This window comes from Euphorbia lathyris, chromosome 2, assembly GCF_963576675.1.
Source record: "Euphorbia lathyris chromosome 2, ddEupLath1.1, whole genome shotgun sequence".
NCBI lineage: Eukaryota > Viridiplantae > Streptophyta > Magnoliopsida > Malpighiales > Euphorbiaceae > Euphorbia > Euphorbia lathyris.
Genome location: NC_088911.1, coordinates 51,202,853 through 51,226,896, shown reverse-complemented (window position 1 = coordinate 51,226,896; position 24,044 = coordinate 51,202,853). Strand labels below are relative to the sequence as shown.

The window sequence follows — 24,044 nt, the reverse complement described above, 5'->3', positions numbered from 1 at the left end:
GAAAATGGCTTAACACCGTTAAAAAGCTGACGTGGCACAAGGGTAAAATTGGAAAATCAATTTTTTTTATTTATTTTATTTATTTTTATTTTTTTCCCCTCTGTCTCCTCCTTCTTCTTCTTCCTTCTTCCTCCTACTTCTTCTTCTTCTTCTCTCCTTCTCCTTCTTCTTCCCCTCTTCTCTTCATCTTCTTCCTTTTTCTTCTTCTTCCTCCTTCTTCTTCTTCTTTTTCTTGTATTTTTTTTTTATTTCCGATAATCGAAGAAATCTGGAAATTTCCAGAAATCTGGAGATTTCTGGAAATTTCCAGATTTCTTCGGTTCCAGATTTCCAGAGAGAGAGAAAAGAGAGTAAATAATCACAAAATCATTCAAGTATGAAATACATTTGAGCATTCATGATAATTTAATTTAAATATATAAAATCTTCAACTAACAGACTGAACTATGAGAATGTTTTAATTTAAATCCATTTCACAATACATAAAAACAGACGTTTTCTTTCATTTTCCTACACTTTCTCAGCAACCAAACAGAAATTTCAGAGAAAAAGAGGGAGAGAGATTAAAAAAACCCAGACCTAATAGAACCACTAGCAAACTGAGCTATAAGAGTGTTTTAAATCAATTTCACAAAGAAAATCAAAACTCATTTCCCCTCATTTTCCTCCGTTTTCCTCCATTTTCTAAGTAACCAAACAGGAATTTCAGGGACAGAGAGAGAAAAACAGAGGGAATAAAACCACTAGCAAACTGAGTTATAAAAATGTCTTTAATCAATTTCACAAAGAAAATCAAAACTCATTTTCCTACGTTTTCTCAGTAGCCAAACAGGAATTTCAGAGAGAAAGAGGGAGAGAGAGAGATTAAAAAAATAAAATTACCAGAGCAATAAAACCACTAGCAGACTGAGCTAAAGAATGTCATAAATCAATTATATCACAAAAAACCACCACCGCAACCCCTCTGTTTCTACTAAAATGCTCAACAAAATCACCGGCGCCCATTTTTTTACAGAAGAAGAAGAACAAGCAGGAAGAAGAAAAGGAAGAAGGAAGAAGATGAAGGAGGAGAGAGATGGAAAAAAAATAAAAAAAAATTCGATTTTCCAATTTTACCCCTGTGCCACGTCAGCTTTAACGGTGTTAAACCATTTTCCGTTTTTCGGGTAACGACGTAAACCACAGGGATTTTTTTTGGTAAAAACAAACCACAAGGGTTTTTTTGGAAGAACATGAAACCACAAGGGTTTTTTTTGGGAATTTACCCTAAAAAATAAACACATATAATCTAATACTAAATAATAATATTACATAATAATAAACTTACAAATTCGCTGTTGGCGCGAGCATGCTGTACCGGTCCAGCCTGTGGTGCATGAAGGAGATGAGGATGCGAATATCGCATATACCAGTCCATATAAGCAGGATCACAGGGAGTGGGATCGTATCCAACTGGTCGGCATCTCCTCCGATCAATGCCCCGAGCCGATGGAAATCTCTGCCACGTATCCTCAACTGTGATAGAGGAATGCGTGAGCTTATACGATAAAGATCTTCATGGTCCTACTGCTTTATCAGGTCTAATACGCTCAGCTGGGATAGGCTGAGTATATCCGATCTGTCAAAGCGCTCGATCGGGCATATACGGCTCGACGATGTCTCTACACCGTATCCAACCGGCGTAGGACATTCGAAGCCGATCATCGTTGGGGACAGGACCATAAGGCAACCACGTCACCTGAAAAAAATAATACACAATAAAAAATAATACTTAAATTAATTCTAAAATTTTATAAAATACCTCTGTTGCCGTCATACGGTCCAGCTGGCCGCGAATGGTATCTAGTCGGGCGGTCGTCTTGCCTGGTACCCGACCTCCCATCTCAGTGCACGGGCATGGTCAGCTGGGATCAAGTGAACTCCTCTATGCGGCCGGAACACCGGAAAATACTCGTATATCCACGCCTGCAGTAGGGTCAAACATCCGCATATACCAGAACAATCTCCTCTGCTCACTATCCCCAGCTGCCGATACAACATAGCAAGTGTAGCAGATGCCCCGCTGACACCGCCGTAAACCTCAGCAAGATGGGCCGGCCTAATCCTATCTCCACTCTTGTCAACAAACAAAGTGGATCCAAGCATAAGCCACATCCACGATGTGGTCCGAGTAGCGTCATCCCTACCCTGGATGACAAGCCTGTGTATAGTCTGAACAAATACACCTCCATGACCCCATAAATATTGGTCCGGCAACAGAAGCTGCTCCCAATCCACCTAAACATCATCATGCACATGGCATGAAGCCCGTCAATAGTGGGAGACTCGGACACCATCGGATCGTCGATCGGGATCCGAAGAATCTGCCATACATCATGCAGCTGGATAGTCATCTCCCCGAACGGCATGTGGAAGGAGTTCGTATCGGATTGCCACCGCTCCACGAATGCAGTAAACAGTGGAGTGTCGAGGTTCTTAAACATGATATGTGGAAGGTGAGACACACCAGTCTTCTCGATCATCTCCTTCAGCTGTAAAATGACACATATACAATTAATACAATTACTGAATATTTTTTATGTTTATAGTTAAAAATACAAATTACAATAAATGTTGACAAATTATATTATTCTTACCTCGGGTGACGCACCAGAAAACCACTGACACAAATCTCGGCATGCTGTTGATCTGTTGTAGCATGTCAGAAACGACCGAATCTCTCCTCCCAGCATCCGCGAGGCAATATGTCCTAGAAAACTAGGAATCACGGAACCATCAACGGGGCCACCATCCACCGGTCCACTAACTAGCCAGCTCTCGTCCTCACTAGCTTTGGGACGTTTGCTTGTCCCTAAAAGTTATAAAATTATACTAAAGTTGTAAAATTATACTAAAGTTATACTAAAATTATACTAAAATTATACTAAATTATACTAAAGTTATACTAAAATTATAAAATTATACTAAATTATAAAATTATAATAAAATTATACTAAATTATACTAAAGTTATACTAAAATACTAAAATTATAAAATTATACTAAAATACTAAAATTATAATAAAATTATAAAGTTATACTAAATTATAAAATTATACTAAAATTATACTAAATTAAACTAAAGTTATACTAAAATTATAAAATTATATTAAAATTATACTAAAGTTATACTAAAATTATAAAATTATACTAAATTTGTAAAATTATACTAAAGTTATACTAAAATTATAAAATTATACTAAATTTGTAAAATTATACTAAAGCTATACTAAAATTATACTAAAGTTATAAAATTATATTAAAGTTATACTAAAATTATACTAAAATTATAAAATTATACTAAAATTATACTAAATTATACTAAAGTTATACTAAAATTATACTAAATTATACTAAATTATAAAATTATACTAAAGTTATACTAAAATTATAAAATTATACTAAAATATACTAAAATTATAAAATTATACTAAATTATACTAAAGTTATACTAAAATTATAAAATTATATTAAAGTTATACTAAAATTATACTAAAGTTATACTAAAATTATAAAATTATATTAAAATTATACTAAACTATACTAATGTTATAAAATTATACTAAAATTATACTAAATTATAAAATTATACTAAAATTATACTAAATTATACTAAAGTTATACTAAAATTATAAAATTATACTAAATTATACTAAAATTATACTAAAATTATACTAAACTATACTAAAGTTATAAAATTATACTAAACTATACTAAAGTTATAAAATTGTACTAAAAAATACATGTAGTCGCAAAGCGACCTCCTACGCGCTGGGTCGGCTGTCTGCCCGGGGTCGACTGCTCATTGATAGGGGTATTTTACCCTTATCTTTTAGCGTGATTTACGGATTAATTTTAGAAGAAATGAATAAGTTTAATTGCAAAAATAGAGTGTTTTAATAAAATAAGGAAATAAAAATAAATTCCGCACTTTCGGTTAATTTTCCTTATTTTTTATTAATTTAGGAAATAAAACGTCAAGCTAACTCGGCTCTCGAGAATTGTATTTCAGGTACGAACAATGAGTGAAAATCCACCACAATACGCGGGGCGTCTCATTCCTTACGCGGGGCGTGAAACACCAAGTCAGAAATAATTGCCCTATCCACAGACACCAGGTGGGATCTACTCAGCATACGCGAGGCGTATACCACCCTACGCGAGGCGTACGACATATGTCAAAAATGATTAGCCTAATCCTGAAAGTCAGATTGCATGGTCTCCCTGAGTCAACTATCCATACGTGGGGCGTACCACCTTACACGCAGGGCGTGTGAGGGAATTCTTCAACCTAAAAGAATCAGAGACTCATTTACGTGAGGCGTGTTTCAGCTACGCACGGCGTAAAAGGACCAATTCAAGCAATAAAAAGTCAGAGACTCAACCACGCGAGGCGCATCCCAGTCTACGCGGGGCGTGGTTGAGACAACAAGATCTGGATTTGGTCCACATGCAGGAGATTTCTGACGGAATGGGCAAACACGCAGGACGTATACCACCATACGTGAGGCGTATCATGGGATTTCTGCACAAAATCATGTTCCTCCATGCTTGCACCTTGTGAAATTACAAATTTACCCTTAGCTTGATATGTATAAATAAGAGTGACTAGCACTCATTTGGAGACACACTTCACATATTACTTATAGCATAGGCAAACTCTTGTCATTTTAGATTTTGTTTTAGGCTTTGTGTAGCTAGACTCTTTCATCTTGAGAGCTTGTTCGTTGATTCCGGCATCTCGTCAAAGTTCCGTTCTTCCTCCGTTCACCAAGCTCGAAAGCTCCACCTCCAAGTCCTAAGAGACGGCTTTGAGTCCGGTTAGCTAGTTCCGAGGGTGGACTCTTCCCTTTACACTTGCTAATTAGCTTGTACTCATCCTATGTACTAGGCTTGGTTGTAATTCATATTTACATTCTCCATATTTATAATTTATGATTCATAATCTCTTTTTCTATATATGTGTTGATGTTTGTTGCTTGTTTTGATACTTGTAATTGATTATTGTGTAGGAGAACGCGATTTTCGACGCCATTCGGGCTATCTTTAGGGATTCATATAGGTGTTGCCCTACCGGAAGTGACGCTCCAGAAACCGTAGGAATTGACAAGCCACGAAACTTACGGGCCCTAATTTCTGGTCCCAAGCATTAGACACGCCTTGACTAGAAACCACGTAGTCTAAGTACTTCACGGGTCGGTTACACTACACATAGTCGTCTTTGCAAGAGCAAAACATCAACCGTATATGCATTAGGAGTCATTATTTGTCATATTTATAACTTATCGCCATCCGTATCATTCCATAGAGTTTCGTTATATAAATTTGCCTCACCCGTAGTTAGGAGTAGTTTGTAGTTGTTCCCCGAACCAACTCAAAGTATTCACCGCTTAAATAACGTATAAAACCGAGTCGTTTAATACTTGCAATTATAAATCACGTGGATTCGATACCCGGTCTTAACCGAATTATTACTTGATACGACGGGGTACACTTGCTCCTAAGTAGTGGCGTCTAGTAGAGATAGAGCATTTAGAAAGATCACATCCATAGTCGTAACGCACTTATCATAATACACATTTCATCGTCTTAGAAAACACTACACTAGACGGCACCCATCAAGTTTTTGGCGCCGTTGCCGGGGACTTATAATATCTTGCAATATTAGACAAAAACGTTTTATTGTTAGTTTAAGCATTCTTTTTGTATAAATTGTCTATATATACTTTTACTAACAATATTCTTTCTTGTTTATAATTTCATTGTTTAATTCTTTTTATGCACACCCGATCTCGGAGTGATTCTCTCGTTTCTATTGATCTCGAAATTGAACGTACTCTTTGTAGGATTCGGAGAGAGAAAATGGCAAACCCCAACGCCGAGGTCAACCAGCCCGAAGGAAACCAAAGGCCGCACATGAACAACATCCACGGGGGCAACGACACACGTTCGATGGAGATCCTTGCTCCGCATCGTCCCCAAAACCGTAACGGAATTATCGCCCCCACGATACCGGCCAACACGTACGAGATAAAGACCGGCATGATCCAGCTGATACAACAATGCGGTCAATTCGGAGGGGAACTCCATGAGAACCCTAACAAACATCTCGATAAATTCCTTATGTGTGCCGACACCTCTCGGCAAAATGGTGTTCCCATTGAGGCTGTGAGACTAAAGTTGTTTCCTTTTTCTTTAACAGGACAGGCGTTGGAGTGGCTATACTCGTTAGAGGCGGGATCCATCACGTCATGGGAGGAGCTTGAGAAGGAGTTCCTTTCCTACTATTTCCTGCCGTCCAAAACGGTCAAGTTACGGACTGATATCACGTCTTTTAGGCAACTGGAATGCGAGGCCCTTCATGCAGCTTGGGCTAGGTTCCGGAAGTTGCTCCGAAACTGCCCCCACCATGACATCCCAAAGCACGACTTGCAAAATTCAAAAGTCGGTGGTCGGGACCATACACCGTTATAAATTCCCACTCATCCGGAGCGGTCGACATCCAAGGTCCCAACAATGAAACCCACCGGGTAAACGGACACGGCCTGAAAATCTATTGCGGAGGCACTCTTCCACAACACGGAGAAACCACATTCCTCAAAACACCGTAAGCATGCACACATCACGAGAAAGTCGAGCTACTCCGACTCTAAATGTAGCCTCGGTTTGCGTTCCTCAAACCCTTTGTATATATGTATCATATCAGTTTGTTCTTTTTAGGCACTATCCTTATTTTCTTCACTTAAAATCAACGAAAAACAAATCCCATACGAATCCAAATAGCTCACGCGGGGCGTGCACACCGTCACGCCCCGCGCATCTGAGCCTCTGGCCAAAATCGGCCTAAAATGCATCTTTCATGCAGGGCGTACTCCCTTTTATGCCCCGCGTGATCGCCTTTCTTTCCTGTATCAAACGTCTAGAAACTCAAACACGCGGGGCGCCCCTCATACTGTGCCCCGCGCATTTGAGTCTCTGACCCAAAAAAAAATACAAAAACCATACCTCCCACGCAGGGCGCCCCTTGGGCACGCCTCGCGTAGGACCAACCCTTCAAAGGGTCTATTTTTAATTTCATGTCTATTTTTGTTTTTGTTTTTCTCTTCTTTTATGACGTCATTGGAATAGACGTCATTTTAATAACGCGGAGGGCCGTGCAACCCCGCACTCATCGTTTGTTTTGCACCAACAAAAACAAAAATAAAAATCAAATAAACAGCAAAGTAATTAAACTAATTTATCGATTCTTAAATTCTTCCGACACACTAACCCCCTCGGAAATTAATTAAAGTTCTATTATTTGTCCTTAAAATAAAAAGTCGGAACACAAAGGATCGGTTTTAGTGAGAAATTTTAGTCTTAATTTTGAAGTTCTAGAATTTATGCAAGGCCTAGGTTTATACTAAACAAAAGCATTGAGTCCTAACCCACATGTCATCTCCGTAATGAAATTTAAAAAGGCAATAAAAACGGGATGTTTGAAAGTTTAGCGAAGACTCGATAGTACATAATTTAAACCCGAATCTTTTGTGAGATATTTTTGAGCCTAAAGGAGTTCGTACGAGAACTCTATTTCTTTCACAATTTTTCGAGAGCTTTGACTTCACTCGACTCATAGAGTTTGCATCTAATACCGGGTTTAGTACACTTATTTTGGTTAAAACGGCAATAGATGATAAAACGAGCCCACTTAGTTTAATTCTTTTTTTAATTTATTTTTCTCGTTTTCATCAACCTCTAGGAAACCCCCTTGAGCCTACTAACCGACTTTTCTTGTTAATACATTTTTTAACAATTAACCTTTTTCCTCTTGTTTAAATATCAACAAAATCGATTCGCACCCGAAATAAGCCAATGCATTGATAAATAAGCACCTTAAGCTTTCGAAATCGTTTTTGTGCCGCTCTCAAAATAAAAAGAAAAAGAAAAACGCAATAAAGAGCAAAAGGCATTCTCAAGCTCCACACGAGCAATTTCGAGTTATATCTTATGAACTCACCAAGGCCAAAATAAAATACGGTGCAATCATCAAAATGGTATTTAAACTCGAGTTTTCAAAAATTAACCACTAAAAAGCCACCCACATTACAACCCCCCTCCGGGTTCATTTTTAATATTGTCTAAACCATAACATAGGAGGAAAAACCCGGATGAAAATGCAAACTCAAAGTGATCCCGGGTAAGTGCAAAGAAGAGTGCTAAAACACCGACCCACCAAAGTTTGAGCGTGAGAGTAAAATCCCTTGGTGAGGTACTATCGGGTTCTCAAAAGGTAATCGGCCCCCGTTAATATTGCCTATTAATTTTGATCATGGAGGTTTCAAACAAGTTTTGGTCACTCGATTGTTTGCGTAGGTACTTACCGAAAACTTTGCATAAAACTTTAACTTTGAAATCACGCACTTGGTAAAACCAACCGACGGTTTGTTTCTTAATAATCTCAATCCATTGTCTTTCAATTTCTTTTACTTGAGGACAAGTAAAACTTTAAAGTCCGAGGAGGTTTGATAGGGGTATTTTACCCCTATCTTTTAGCGTGATTTACGGATTAATTTTAGAAGAAATGAATAAGTTTAATTGCAAAAATAAAGTGTTTTAATAAAATAACGAAATAAAAATAAATTCCGCACTTTCGGTTAATTTTCCTTGTTTTTGATTAATTTAGGAAATAAAACGTCAAGCTAACTCGGCTCTCGAGAATTGTATTTCAGGTACGAACAAGGAGTGAAAATCTACCACAATACGCGGGGCGTCTCATTCCTTACGCGGGGCGTGAAACACCAAGTCAGAAATAATTGCCCTATCCACAGACACCACGTGGGATCTACTCAGCATACGCGAGGCGTATACCACCCTACACGAGGCGTACGACATATGTCAGAAATGATTAGCCTAATCCTGAAAGTCAGACTGCATGGTCTCCCTGAGTCAACTATCCATACGCAGGGCGTACCACCTTACACGCGGGGCGTGTGAGGGAATTCTTCAACCTAAAAGAATCAGAGACTCATTTATGCGAGGCGTGCTTCAGCTACGCACGGCGTAAAAGGACCAATTCAAGCAATAAAAAGTCAGAGACTCAACCACGCGAGGCGCATCCCAGTCTACGCGGGGCGTGGTTGAGACAACAAGATCTGGATTTGGTCCACATGCAGGAGATTTCTGACGGAATGGGCAAACACGTTGGGGGCGTATACCACCATACGCAAGGCGTATCATGGGATTTCTGCACAAAATCATGTTCCTCCATGCTTGCACCTTATGAAATTACAAATTTACCCTTAGCTTGATATGTATAAATAAGAGTGACTAGCACTCATTTGGAGACACACTTCACATATTACTTATAGCATAGGCAAACTCTTGTCATTTTAGATTTTGTTTTAGGCTTTGTGTAGCTAGACTCTTTCATCTTGAGAGCTTGTTCGTTGATTCCGGCATCCCGTCAAAGTTTCGTTCTTCCTCCGTTCACCAAGCTCGAAAGCTCCACCTTCAAGTCCTAAGAGACGGCTTTGAGTCCGGTTAGCTAGTTCTGAGGGTGGACTCTTCCCTTTACACTTGCTAATTAGCTTGTACTCATCCTATGTACTAGGCTTGGTTGTAATTCATATTTACATTCTCCATATTTATAATTTATGATTCATAATCTCTTTTTCTATATATGTGTTGATGTTTGTTGCTTGTTTTGATACTCGTAATTGATTATTGTGTAGGAGAACGCGATTTCCGACACCATTCGGGCTATCTTTAGGGATTCATATAGGTGTTGCCCTACCGGAAGTGACGCTCCGGAAACCGTAGGAATTGACAAGCCACGGAACTTATGGGCCCTAATTTCTGGTCCCAAGCATTAGACACGCCTTGACTAGGAACCACGTAGTCTAAGTACTTCACGGGTCGGTTACACTACACGTAGTCGTCTTTGCAAGAGCAAAACATCAACCGTATATGCATTAGGAGTCATTATTTGTCATATTTATAACTTATCGCCATCCGTATAATTCCATAGAGTTTCGTTATATAAATTTGCCTCACCCGTAGCTAGGAGTAGTTTGTAGTTGTTCCCCGAACCAACTCAAAGTATTCACCGCTTAAATAACGTATAAAACCGAGTCATTTAATACTTGCAAACATCAACCGTGGATTCGATACCCGGTCTTAACCGGATTATTACTTGATACGACGGGGTACACTTGCCCCTAAGTAGTGGCGTCTAGTAGAGATAGAGCATTTAGAAAGATCACATCCATAGTCGTAACGCACTTATCATAATACACATTTCATCGTCGTAGAAAACACTACACTAGACGGCACCCATCACTCATCGCTATCCTCACCCTCTCGATCACGTGCAGCTGCAGACTCTCGCACTACTCGAGCTACCACATCCAGGTAGTCCTCCACAGAATCGCTATCAGGCTCTCTGTCATCAAAATCAGTCGCCCCTCTGATCCATGAATATCGGGCTGATCCACAATCGGCCCCCTCCTCACCTGCTCTGTCGCAGCCCCTCTCAGCCTACGAGTAGATCCATCAATACCATGCAATCTCGTATGCCGTGGTGTATCATCCTCATCGTCCATATCTAGACGACGAGCAGATGACAGGATGGATTTTCCACCCTTAGTAGGCCGCTCCGTCTACAAAAAATTACATCTAGTTAATAAAAAATGGTAACATATAAATTATAAATTACACTAAATTAATTTAATTGTAAATAATGAAATTTTTTTACAAAAAATAACCTTGGGCGAATGCAAATCACGCCCGCACCACTGGTCGGGCGTATGAACATCACGTCCGCCCAGTGGTGTGGGCGTAAGCGAATCACGCCAGACCTGCGGTGCGGGCGTTCGAGCATCATGCCCGACCATTGGTGCGGGCATGTGGCTATCACGCCCGCACCACTGGTCGGGCGTGATTCTCTTACGCCGGAACCACAGGTCGGGCGTGATGTTCATACGCCCGACTGCGATTCCGGCGATTTTTTGAAATTGGGTATAGATCTCAAAACGAAGCCAAAATCAACGAAATAAAACCGTAAATCTTACCATTTTCTCTTTCCCTTTACGGCCTCTTTCACGATCCATGATTTGGTTCACAAACGAATCCGGATTTGATCGAAGAGTGTATAAGGTATTTGAGAGGTTTTGTTTTTTTTCAATTTTTGGGCAAAGGGTAGTTCGGTCAATTCCCGAGGCTAGAGGTAGGAATTTGTGGCTAGGTATAGCAATTCACTATAAATAATACATCTCACACCTGTCATATTCATCCAACCTAACTTTATTTGTACCTCCTCTCCTGTAATAAAAAAAACAAATAGGATAAATTATAAAACTGACCCAAAATTTACCTATAACATCATTTATCAAATTAAATACTTATAAAATTAACTTTTCCAAAATGCTGTTAACATATATATTATCATTTAATATAATATATTTTATACGGAGATAACTGCAGAGTAACTTTGTGGGATTTTGGAGTTTAGTTTTTCTAATGATTTAAGACTTTATTAGGGTTATGATTAAAGTTACGTTAAAAACTTATTTGGAATGTATTTGCATATCAGAAATCCTTCTATTTCAGTACGAATATAATTTCTGCAATGGAAACAATTGAGAAGCAATTCACATAAATCATTTGAATTTCTTCCGCAGTTGCTTCCACTGCGAAAGGATTGCAGGAACTATAAAGTTAATTGTTTTCGCAGTTTTACCATCTGTTTCGCAATTGTTTCAACTACAAAGTATTTTAAGCTTATTTTGTTTCACAGTGCGAAGGAATTTATAGCTACGAAATAATTTCATTTTTATGTTTCCCTTATACCTTCTTTCCGACCTTTGTCATCGAATCAGGCAAAAGAAATCGCGAGATTATCTAAAAAAATATTAACTATAAGACGGATATTGATTCCGATAAGACCTCGATCTAGGAAAGAGCAAATGTTTGAATATCACTTATTGTCTCAGTCTCTTGTCCATTAAACTTGTGGAGTTTCACTTAGCTCTCTCATAGCGATTCCCAGTTGTATGCACACAAATTATGTTGCGCACAAAAATATGTTAAGTAATAATATATTACTATAGGTATTTCAGAAAAAAAAAATTAACATGTGATAAGGACATCTCTACCACCATGGCACGAAAGTCATATGGCACGCTGAGCCATATGTCACATGGCATGCCACTAAAGAAGTCAATACAAGTAAAGTCCAGGAGCAGCCTGGCACGACGTGCCACCAGACGTGCTAAGGAGCTCGACGTGCGGTTGAATGGCGAAGAATGAAAGATCCAATACTTGACTCGCACGTCGTGTGGGTCATATGGCACGGCATGTGAGTCCCTTTTAGTTGCCTTCTCCGCCAAGTTCATCAAGGGAAAAACAAGAACTGCCACCAACTATTTACTGTTTTGACATTCTACTTATTTACTGTTTTACTATTCTACTTATTAACATTTATCTTTCCTATCCTATCTCTGTTAGCCCTAATGAAGCATTTTGGTCTTTTAACTTGAATTAGGGAGGGGTATATATGCTCCTTAATTTAAGGAAACACAACTTTATCAAATCAAACATTTTAGCCTCCTTGAGAGCTTTAGATTTATCCAATTTGGGATTACTCATCCTTTAAGTCTAACTTGAGAAGTCTACAATCTTTGTTGGTTTAAGATTAAAACCTTCCCATCAATTTAATCAACATCAACGTGTCATTCATCAAATGTTGTTATAATAGTTTATAGACCCTATAAAAATTAAATAATTATTATTTTAATACTTGACAATAGAAATTGAAAAGAATAAATAGGTGGAGTATATTATTAGTTCTGTACTTATTTTTAATGTTAATTATGTTAAATTCTTAAAAATCTTCATTATTAGTGGTTTGTGCATTCCCAATATGACTCGATACCCGTTGTAAGGCTTCTCGCCTCCATGCTATGAAGAAAAAAACAATCTTCATTATTTCAAGTGAGATTTATAAAGATATTTTAATAAACTAATTTTATAATTTAGATAAATTAATTATTTTTAAGTTATGTATTATTATTTGAAAAGAGTTATATAGTAAAAAAAAAGTGTGTTAAATGTATCGATGGTCACACAATTTTATCTAATATTGTGATATTAATCATTGTTTTTTAATTTCTACCAATAAAACAATTAAAGTTTATGTTTGTTTCAATGAAATCAAATTTGATGATTATATTTAGCAATTATAATATTGGAATGCTAATTTACAATTATATATACCACATCATCGTCGTCATCGTATCAAAAAACCATTACACCACATAGAATTATAGATTAGAAAATCAACGAAATAAATAAATTTTTTATTGAGCTTAAAGGTAATTAATTCGATCGTGATATGCTATTTTTGACATGCAATATTAGTTGTGTTTGAGCAAATTATTCAAATCAACATTTCTACAATAAAATTTGATAAAAAAATTATTTCATTAAGATGTCTTTCATAAATTATTACTTGAAGTTGAAATGATGAATAATTGTTAATTGATCATAATTAATATTAAAAATAAGTATAAATTAAAAATATACTTATTTATTTATTTCCAATAGTAATATTTGACCATTTAAATATTTATTTTTTAGTTTCTATGAGACCCACAAACTATTACAAGTATTAGCTAATGGATGGAAAAGTTAACTACCATTAGATTAGGGAGGGGATTGGTGATTCTAACAAAGGTTGGGGACTCAATTATGGAATTAAAGCATAGGGATATAATTGATTTTTGATATATAGTTGTGTTGGCGTGAGCTGTAATCTGCTCTAATTTAGGAAGCAGAGTAGAGTCCACCAATTTAGAAAGTCCACCGTTGTAGGAAAGGATTACTTTGTACACCACTAATTTAGGAAGTGATTTATTCTATTTAGGAATGTTAATATTAGATGGACTCTTCCTTGTATTATATATAAACAACTCTGTATCTCTTTGTTAATATACGAAAAATCAATTTACTCCCCTTGGAATCTATATGGTATCAGAGCGGACGTATTACTAAAATTGAGCCCTGTCAAATCTCGTAACCATGACCGAAAACTCTAAGAAATCTGAAACTCCCAGTGTTGAACCCCAAATCATCGTTCAGAACTCGAACGATAATGCACCGTTTCCCAGCGGAATCATCCTAGATGATACGAACTATTCACTGTGGTCACAGCTCATGGAGCTACGCATTGGAGCCCGAAATAAAAGTGGGTTTCTCGACGGAACAACACCGAAACCCGCTGCTGAAGAGAAAAACCTAGAAACATGGCTGATTGACAATAATCGTGTCAAGAGTTGGCTGATTGACTCAATGAGCCCAACCTTGATGCAACGCTTCATCCGCCTTCGAACCGCTAAAGAAATTTGGGAGGCTGTTGCAAAGACCTTTTATGATGGCACAGACGAGACACAATTGTATGAGCTGAATCGTCGTTCTTTCACCACCCACCAAAATGGTCGGTCCTTATCTGTGTACTATAACGAACTGGTTGGCATATTTCAAGAAATTGATGCTCGAACTATGGATCATGAAGGGAGCGTTGCTGGAGTTGTGTCCCTACATAAGACCATGTCTCGTCTTCGTGTTCATATTTTTCTGGCTGGATTAGACTCGGAATTCAATCAAGCACGAAGTGAGATTCTACGAAAAGATCCACCCATGGACCTTGAATCAAGTTATGCGTTTGTACGCAAAGATTACAACCAGCGACATACCATGGAAGAATCAAAATCTGCAATAGATAGCACAGTGTTTTTCGCCTCTCGGAAAGGAAGAAATAATGGAAAAGCTAATAACTTCAATTGTACTCATTGTGGTGAAAGTGGACACTCAAAGCAGCGATGCTATGAAATAATTGGCTATCCGGAATGGTGGGACTTCACGAAAAAACCTCGGAAGAAGACCAATGTGGCAGCAGTAGCAACTACCAAAGATGATGATGCTCCCAATCCTACTGCAAATGTTGTCCTTAATGACAAATCTGGTATGTCTAGTGCACACTTTACTATGAAAAATACATGGATTATTGATACAGGTGCAACCGATCATATGACAAACAATTCCCGCCTTCTTACCACAGTCCGTCAGTCACCTAATCGAACTATTCTGACCGCTAATGGCGGTGCTGCCCCTGTTACACATGAAGGATCAGTCTCTCTTAACAAAAATCTTACTCTTGATACTGTGCTAGTTGTTCCATCCCTTTCCTCTAGTCTTTTATCCGTTAGCAAAATTACTAATGCTTTGAATTGCACTGTAACTTTCTGGCCTAAACATTGCTTATTTCAGGACATCAAAACCCAACGGACTCTTGGCTATGGTGTTAAAAGGGGACAGTTGTACTATCTCGAGCTCAACATAGATGAAAGGCAGTGTGAAGGAGAAGTCCATAGTGCACGAGGAGTACAAGCTGATCAAGCTACAGTGTGGTTATGGCATCGACATCTCGGTCATTTGTCATTTAATTATCTTCAAAAATTGAGACCAGAATTGTTGTTTGGAATTGATATTTCTGAGTTAAAGTGTGACGTGTGTGAAATGGCAAAAGGCCATCGAATTTCTTATTTGCCAAGTCATAATAAAAATACTATGCCTTTTATGACTATTCATTCTGATGTATGGGGGCCTGCCCCAATTCCAACTATATCCGGTGCTCGTTATTTCGTTACTTTTATTGATGAATGTACTCGTATGACTTGGATATCTCTTCTTAAACACAAGAATGAGGTTTGTTCTACGTTTCAGACTTTCTATCGGATGGTATCCTCTCAATATCAATGCCACATCCAAGTTCTTCAATCAGATAATGGAGGAGAATACATCAATTCTGAATTTGAAGAATTCTGTGGAAGATACGGTATTCGCCACCAAACGTCATGCACAGGTACACCTCAACAGAATGGCCTTGCAGAGCGGAAAAATAGGCAACTCTTAGAGGTCGTACGTGCATCCCTCTTTGGCATGAATGTTCCTCGTACATATTGGGGGGAGGCCGTTCGATCTGCAGCATACCTTATTAATCGAACTCCGTCACGTGTTCTTGACTTCAAAACACCTTGTAACAAACTCCATGACCTTGTATCTGCACCAACTTTGCCGAACCTTGAACCAAGAATTTTTGGATGCACAACATATGTTCACCAATCCAACGGAAAGCTTGAACCCCGTGCTTTGAGGTGTGTGTTTCTTGGGTATGCTGATATGAAAAAAGGGTATCGATGTTATGATCCGAATACAAAGAAGATGTATGTCACTAGGGATGTCACTTTCCATGAAAATGTCCCATACTTTGTTGATCCCAAGTGCACTCTTCAGGGGGAGGAAATTATCACTCACAATTATGAAGACTGCACTCATGATGTGTCAATACATCAACATCCTAATCTCAAAGATCAGACATATATTCGAGGAGAGGAATTACAGCAGCCACATGCTTCACATAATGACGAAGGAATGAGCCAACTGGAAGCACAGCCACATGGCTACACTGAAGTTGATGCGGACCCGAATGAACCAACATCAAACAAGTCTGATGAAGCTCAACGAGATAGTACAACTACCCAACCTTCACCAAATGTCATGGAAAGTCCGAATTCACCTCAGGTACCTGCTGATATTGTCCAAATAAATAGTGAACTAAGGTATCCTGTGAGGATAAATAGAGGAATCCCAAAAACACAGTATGAGCCTGATTTGAATACAAAGACGAAATATCCAATCAATAATTATATCTCCTCCCATCGTTTGTCAAAGTCACATGCACTTGTTGTAAATCAATTATCTACAGTATCTATTCCTAGTAATGTGCAGGATGCTTTAGCTAATCCAAAGTGGAAGGAAGCGATGAACGAGGAGATGAAAGCCTTGCAACAGAATGCTACATGGGAGCTAGTCTCACTGCCTAAAGGAAAAAAAAGGGTTGGATGCAGATGGTTATTCACAGTTAAATTCAACTCAGACGGAACCATTGATCGCTATAAAGCTAGACTCGTTGCAAAGGGGTACACACAAAAGTATGGAATTGATTATGGGGACACTTTTGCTCCTGTAGCAAAAATAAATACCATTCGGATCCTTATTTCAGTAGCAGCGAACCAAGATTGGCCCTTACGACAATTTGATGTGAAGAATGCATTCCTTAACGGAGACCTTGAAGAAGAAGTGTACATGGATCCCCCTCCAGGAATCAATTATGGCGACTCTGCTGGCGACAGGGTATGCAAGCTGAAAAAGGCATTATATGGATTGAAGCAGTCCCCTCGAGCTTGGTTTGGAAGATTCTCTGCGTTCATGAAGAAAATTGGGTACAAACAAAGTGATGCAGATCATACACTATTCATAAAAAAAGGTCAAAATAAAATCACTGCTCTTATTGTATATGTCGATGACATGGTCGTTACAGGGAATGATTCATGTGAGATCACTTTACTTCAACAAATGTTGGCAACTGAATTTGAATTGAAAGATCTCGGTCACCTAAAATACTTTTTGGGCATTGAAGTTGCAAGGTCAGACAAAGGGATTACACTATGTCAACGGAAGTATGTGTTGGATTTGCTAACGGATACTGGCATGCTTGACAGTAAGCCAGCTAACACTCCAATGGAAATGAATCACAAGCTAGAAATTCAACCGGATCAAGTTCCCACAAATAAAGGAAGGTATCAACGGCTGGTAGGGCGCTTAATTTACTTGTCTCATACAAGGCCTGATATTGCTTATGCCGTGAGTGTTGTAAGTCAGTTTATGCATTCCCCAAGTGAAGAACATACGGAAGCTGTTTATCGCATTTTGAGATACTTGAAATCCTCTCCAGGAAAAGGATTATTCTTTGGAAAAAATGGAAATCTTGAAATTATCGGTTATACTGATTCTGATTGGGCTGGAGATGAGACTGATCGAAAATCTACCTCGGGATACTTCACATTCGTGGGAAAAAACTTGGTCACCTGGAGGAGCAAGAAACAAAAGGTGGTAGCAAGATCAAGTGCAGAGGCTGAGTTTCGAGGAATGGCACATGGAGTTTGTGAACTTCTATGGATCAAACGAGTTCTTAAAGATCTCGGTTTGGCTAATCCAGAACCTATGACCCTATTCTGTGACAACCAAGCTGCAATCGCCATAGCTAATAACCCAGTTCAACATGATCGAACAAAACATGTAGAGGTTGATCGTCATTTTATCAAGGATCATTTGAATAAAGGTTCAATTAGCTTCCCATTCGTTACCTCACAAGAACAGCTTGCAGATATCTTGACAAAATCGGTTTCAGCTGCAAATTTCCACAGCTCACTTGACAAGTTGGGTATGCTAGACATATACGCACCAACTTGAGGGGGAGTGTTGGCGTGAGCTGTAATCTGCTCTAATTTAGGAAGCAGAGTAGAGTCCACCAATTTAGAAAGTCCACCATTGTAGGAAAGGATTACTTTGTACACCACTAATTTAGGAAGTGATTTATTCTATTTAGGAATGTTAATATTAGATGGACTCTTCCTTGTATTATATATAAACAACTCTGTATCTCTGTGTTAATATACGAAAAATCAATTTACTCCCCTTGGAATCTATAAGTTGAAGGTTGAAATTGAGCCTTAGGCCAAATAAAAAGTTTTGCCTCCTCTCTCTCTCTCTCTCCAGTGATGTTAGTGATAACATCGTCAAAAACTAGAATAAAAATATACAGGTATGATGTAACTATATATTTTAGAAACTGTTTACTACCACGATTAAGCAGCAAGCATGGGCATCCAAATAAAATGCACGTCAACAAGGCGCAAGGATTTCACGTACATTAACATATTGCAACATCTTTACATGAAAAGCCTCAATATCTCACAAGCAGGAAGTCCCATTGTTAACAGAAACCATATAAAACAGGGTCCACTTCTAACATTAGGTTACCAGCTTTATCACTATGGATTTCATCACCTAGTCAGATAGTATACAATAAGAAATATGACAAGAAAAGAGGCCACAAGTGTAAACATTCTCCGACTTGATTTCGTCTCAAACACCTTCACGGAAATGCTAACTATCAGACTTGTCATAACCATTATCACTTGGAAAATATATTGCAATTATATATAGAAAAATGTCCAGAAAATAAAATGTGGGCAAAAGACTTCATCTGACGTACCATCTTAAATCGATCCATAGTTCCTGATAGAATTCCCCTTGATGCATCCATGTCATTGCCCTAAAGGAAAGAATATCATGTCATTGCAATATATAGAAAACAGATCAACAAGAACAGAAATAACATGAGGAAGAAACTATGAATGCAGACCATTCTGTCCAGCATGCGATTATGGCCGTCCACCTCCTCATTTATATCACCTGATAACTACAGAAGTATAGTGCATCAAAATTTGTTGGGAACATGTATAAATAGCTAAAATTGTAAAAGTAGAGATGCTTATGTTTGATATAATTCCATTTTTGCTTTGGACATATTTTGAGAACCTGCAAAAGCTTATAACATCTATATTTTTAAAGTTTGAACTAAAAATTATAAAGGTCTGGTGATTATAACTTTACTCATTTCTTCAATTAAAAAAATTATGTATTTTAGAATTTGTTTTATCGGTTTTCAAATAAGATCCAAGTAACATAACACATCTCGTCTTTAAGAAGGACTTTTCAAATTTGCTTACTTTGACTGCTGATAATTAGGGTGCAACAATAATAGTTCAGAAATGCCAATACTACATGACTCCTTCGAAACCTAGTACATGCAAAAGCAAAATTTCCTTTTATTCCACCCCTCTGTTCTCAACTTCCAAATTGAAGCACAAACTAGTCAAATAAAAAAAAATGAACTTAGTGCAGTTCCATTCTTTTTTATTTTCACAGATAAAAGCCTACTTCACTAAATCACTTGTTGAGATAAAACTCACTCTTTTCAGTAGATTGACTCGATCTTGCAATCCTTCCAATGCTCTTTCATTATCTTGCTCATCAATTTCGTGAGAGTAAGAAGGTGCAGCCCTGATACCACCCTCCTCAATGCCATCAAAGAGGGCAGCTCTATTAGTACGGACCTCTCTGTACAAGGGGGGAAAAACTAATTGTAATACCGGATGAGAAGATAAAATACCACAAACAGCACTTATATGATTTCACGATAATCTAACAAGAAAAACTGAGAGAAACAACAGCTCAAAGACATATTCACATCCATACCACATTCATTCACGCAATCCATCATAGAACCATAATATTTACTATCCTTTGATAATGAGTAACAGTTTTTTTTTTCTTTTTCAGGGACCGCAAAAGTGCATAGCCTTTACATGATTGACATACTATATCAAAGGATAGACACAATAGGACATAAAGGGGAAATATTTAGAAACAAATAATTTTAACCAGAAGATCGGCAAGCACATCAAGGAAGATTGAGAGGAAGAGCATATATGAAGACCCCTGGTAAAATAAAAATTTCCACCAAGATAAAAAAAATAGCTTTATTGCATGCTCATGCTACAGAGACTATCTTGGTCCAAATATCCAATGCATTGCCAGATCATTATCTTTTCTCAGATGTATAGCATGCAACAACATTACATTAAATGAATATCTAGGTACAATGTCTCAAGTATCAGAGAACGCCTGGCAGCATTTTGTTGTAATAAATCAATTGTATCTACTAAACCATGAAAAAAAACCATTCAATATCTTGCAAAACATGGTTAGAGGGATGAACTTCGTAAGATATTAATGATGAAACTCAACCTCACACATAGCGACTATATGAAATCTATGGAAACAATGAATACAGGGACCAGCCAACTAACTTGCTTAGGGTGAAATGACATGAGTCGTATTAAGCTCAGGTAACAAAGATAAACAGAGTACAGGTATATGTTCCAATTTCCAATCAGTCAAAAAGTATTAAGCAGATCCTAAGGGTTTAGTATAGAAGCTTTCACTCCCTATGGCGGTATAGGGCGGCCCGGTGCATTACGCGTCCCCGCTAAGCGAGGGTCCGGGGAGGGGTCCCACCACAAGGGTGTACTGGGGGCAAGCCTTCCCTTGCCAATTTTTTGGCAAGAGGCCCCTCCTAAGACTCGAACCCATGACCTTCGGTCACACGACAACAACGTTTTACCGTTGCGCCAAGGCTCGCCCTCCCTATGGCGGTATAAAGAATCAAAATGACCAGCAATCACCTGATCCAACAGAAAGACTGCTGGCTCCACTGCAGCCAAGTGGAATAATCAGTCAGGGGATTCACTATTCAAATGCTTGAGAACTAGAGCCCAGAAAAACTATGTGCAACTTTGACAACCAAAAGCAGCCATATTAAAATAAAATTGAATAGCTAAAACAACAAATATCAAGAGTATCAATCTCCCATCCATCTCATTCAAGTATAGTAGTCTAAATTTGTTTCTCTATCTCATCTTTTTATGGTCAACCAACTAAGAACGTATTTTGATGAAACAAAAATTTACAAAGAATTTAATTACAAACTAACAAAGAAACAACACTTCCAATCTTGTAACTAACACAGCTAATTGAGAAGTTACATAGCATATTTAAATCAGAATGACTCGGAGATTTTCTATCCAGATCCAATTTTTAAAAATGACAGCCGGTCCAAAATTCATAATGACTTGATTGTTTTCTGTTTGAACTTGCTGAAAAACTACCACTTTTGGTTCCTTCCATAGGGGATATATCATAGAGGCAAAGTAACCCTCCTCAATTTACATTTTAAACTTTTACCACAAGCTCTCTCTCACTCGTCTATTGAAGCAAATTTAATACAAAGTTTTACAAGCATTGAACCAAAATTAATTAATTCAGGACTTCATTTTGAATTTGAGCTTCATCAGATGATAAGGTTTTAGTTCAGTACAAAAGGGGGAATATGTTATTTTTAGAAAATTAAGAAAGAAGATGGGTCTGGTTGCCATCAAGTTGAACCAACTCATGAGAAAGCCTATCTCATGAATGGTAGATCAAATTGCAACATGAGAAAAACATTCAAGGCTAAGATAAATGATGAATTTCGAGTCAAAAGTAAGTAATTACCAGACAAGAATTTTAAAGAACTGAATATATAAAGTAATATTTCAATTAATATAACAGAGCAATTATAAATCTAGCTTCTTTAACATGCTTTATCACATTCACAGATACTACATTCATTCACCAAGATGAATCGGGCTATTCTACTCCATATCTTAGCATATACTAAGCTGCTAGTTGGTCCACACAGCATAGACAAGTATACAACTATATGTATCAGGCTTGTTGTCTACTTGTAGTTGTATAACTCAATCTAATCGCATGCCCTAGCAAACCACCAAGATAGAATAGACAACATAATCATTAATCAGCTTTGAAGACCTTATTTTGCACTATATACTGTCTTAAACCATCCTTATAACACAGAATATAACCTGCTTAAATTTAATGTAAAAATTCAATAACTCATGCACTATGTTGCACTGAAACTCCTTTTCAGTAGCGTTTTCCGTTTCCTAGCTACGTTTTAGAAATAGTGTTTCACTGTGTCCGTTTATGTTTCTGTATCGTTGCAACATAGCTCATGCATTAGTAATCACCGGACGGCTTATTTTTAATCTGGGATTAGTTTGGAGAATAAGCACTCCACATCAATTTGTTTCCAAAACTTAAGCAATCCATTCTACATTCACATTACTATTCTGACTGCCTAGAGTTATCTGGGAAATAAGAAATACTGGAGCTGACTTTCGATGCTCTAGACAAAAAAAAACCATGCAGAAATACGTATCTGGACCACAGCGCTAAATTAATTAACTAATACATATTATGAATGCAGTTGAGAGAAGTTAAAAATAGTAAAAAGACAACTGGGGATCAAAAATATTAGTAGTAAGAAAGTAAAGCACAAATGACAAGTCTACTATGTGAGAGAACAGCGAACCAAGAAACCAATCGGAACGCATCCACGGAAAAGGGAAAATAGAATTTCTGAATTGCAATAACAGAGTCGTTTTCTGAATAAGATAACCGCGATAATGTACATAAAATAATCTATACACGGATCTAAATAAGCACATCTAGCAAAAATTAAATAAAACACAAGTACACGAAAAACGAAAGTAAAGAGGTGTCGGATTTTTAAATTAGGAACAGAACAACTACGATCGGACTAACCTTCTGGGATTCATGATGGCCTAAAGATCTCACTATATATATTCCGCGAATCTGTTCCTGGTGCGCTCAAACACTGAAACATCAAAAGAAAAATATATTAGAAAGACAAGATTATGCGACACATAATCAAAAATAACTTCCATTTGAGCTGAAATTCACAAACAATATGGTATGGCAGTCGAAAGGGAATAGCGAGGTGGAAAGTCCAGATCTGAATGGATAATAAAGAAGTAATGGAGTATAAGCAGAGAGAGTGGAAGGAGCGAAGGTACCTTACGAGGGAAGCTGCAATTGGAAATTATCCCCAGCAGAGGAATGAGTAGATACGGGAAAAACAGAAGCAGCGCGGTATTTTGCTGGGGAATATAGAGAGAGAGAGGGTGGCAGTAAAAAATTAAAACTGGGTGAAAATTGAGGAATAATTGGGTGTGGTGGAAAACATCTGCATCCGGAGAAATGTCACGGTATGTATTATATTTGATTAGTGAAAATCATCCGGAATGTTGACATGCATCTTAATCATCAAGTGAATTTGGTCATTCATTATTATATGTAGGCTTCAGTTGCATTCACATGGACCCTAATGATCAAGTAAATTTGGTCATTCACCGTTAGATCTAGGCGGATTAAAATCCTAAGGTGGAGATTCAAAACATTTTAAGACTTATATTTAATCCGTCTAGATCTAATGGTAAATGGCCAAATTTACGTGGTCATTAAGGTCCATGTGAACGCAACTGATGTAGCCTTATTAAATCTAAGCCTAATGATGCTTTGAATCGTCACCTTAGGATTCTAATAAACCTAAATCTAACGGTGAATGACCAAATACTA

At 37.7% G+C, this 24,044-nt stretch overlaps 1 protein-coding gene across 2 annotated transcripts; it reads right to left on the bottom strand.

Moving 5' to 3' along the window:
* Positions 1 to 18,827: 18,827 nt before the first annotated feature.
* Positions 18,828 to 23,602, bottom strand: LOC136218166 (bet1-like SNARE 1-1). 2 transcript variants are annotated; one of them, XM_066004929.1, is made up of 6 exons: positions 23,483 to 23,602; positions 23,211 to 23,283; positions 19,955 to 20,102; positions 19,345 to 19,401; positions 19,195 to 19,254; positions 18,828 to 19,072 (listed from the first exon to the last, which is right to left on the bottom strand). In XM_066004929.1, the coding sequence occupies exons 2-6, from the start codon at positions 23,222 to 23,224 to the stop codon at positions 18,983 to 18,985; spliced, it is 369 nt and encodes a 122-aa protein (XP_065861001.1). In that variant the 5' UTR covers positions 23,225 to 23,283; positions 23,483 to 23,602; the 3' UTR covers positions 18,828 to 18,982. The 2 variants fall into 2 exon arrangements, with proteins under 2 accessions (XP_065861001.1, XP_065861002.1); XM_066004930.1 differs by lacking the exon at positions 23,483 to 23,602 and adding an exon at positions 23,374 to 23,433.
* Positions 23,603 to 24,044: the final 442 nt, after the last annotated feature.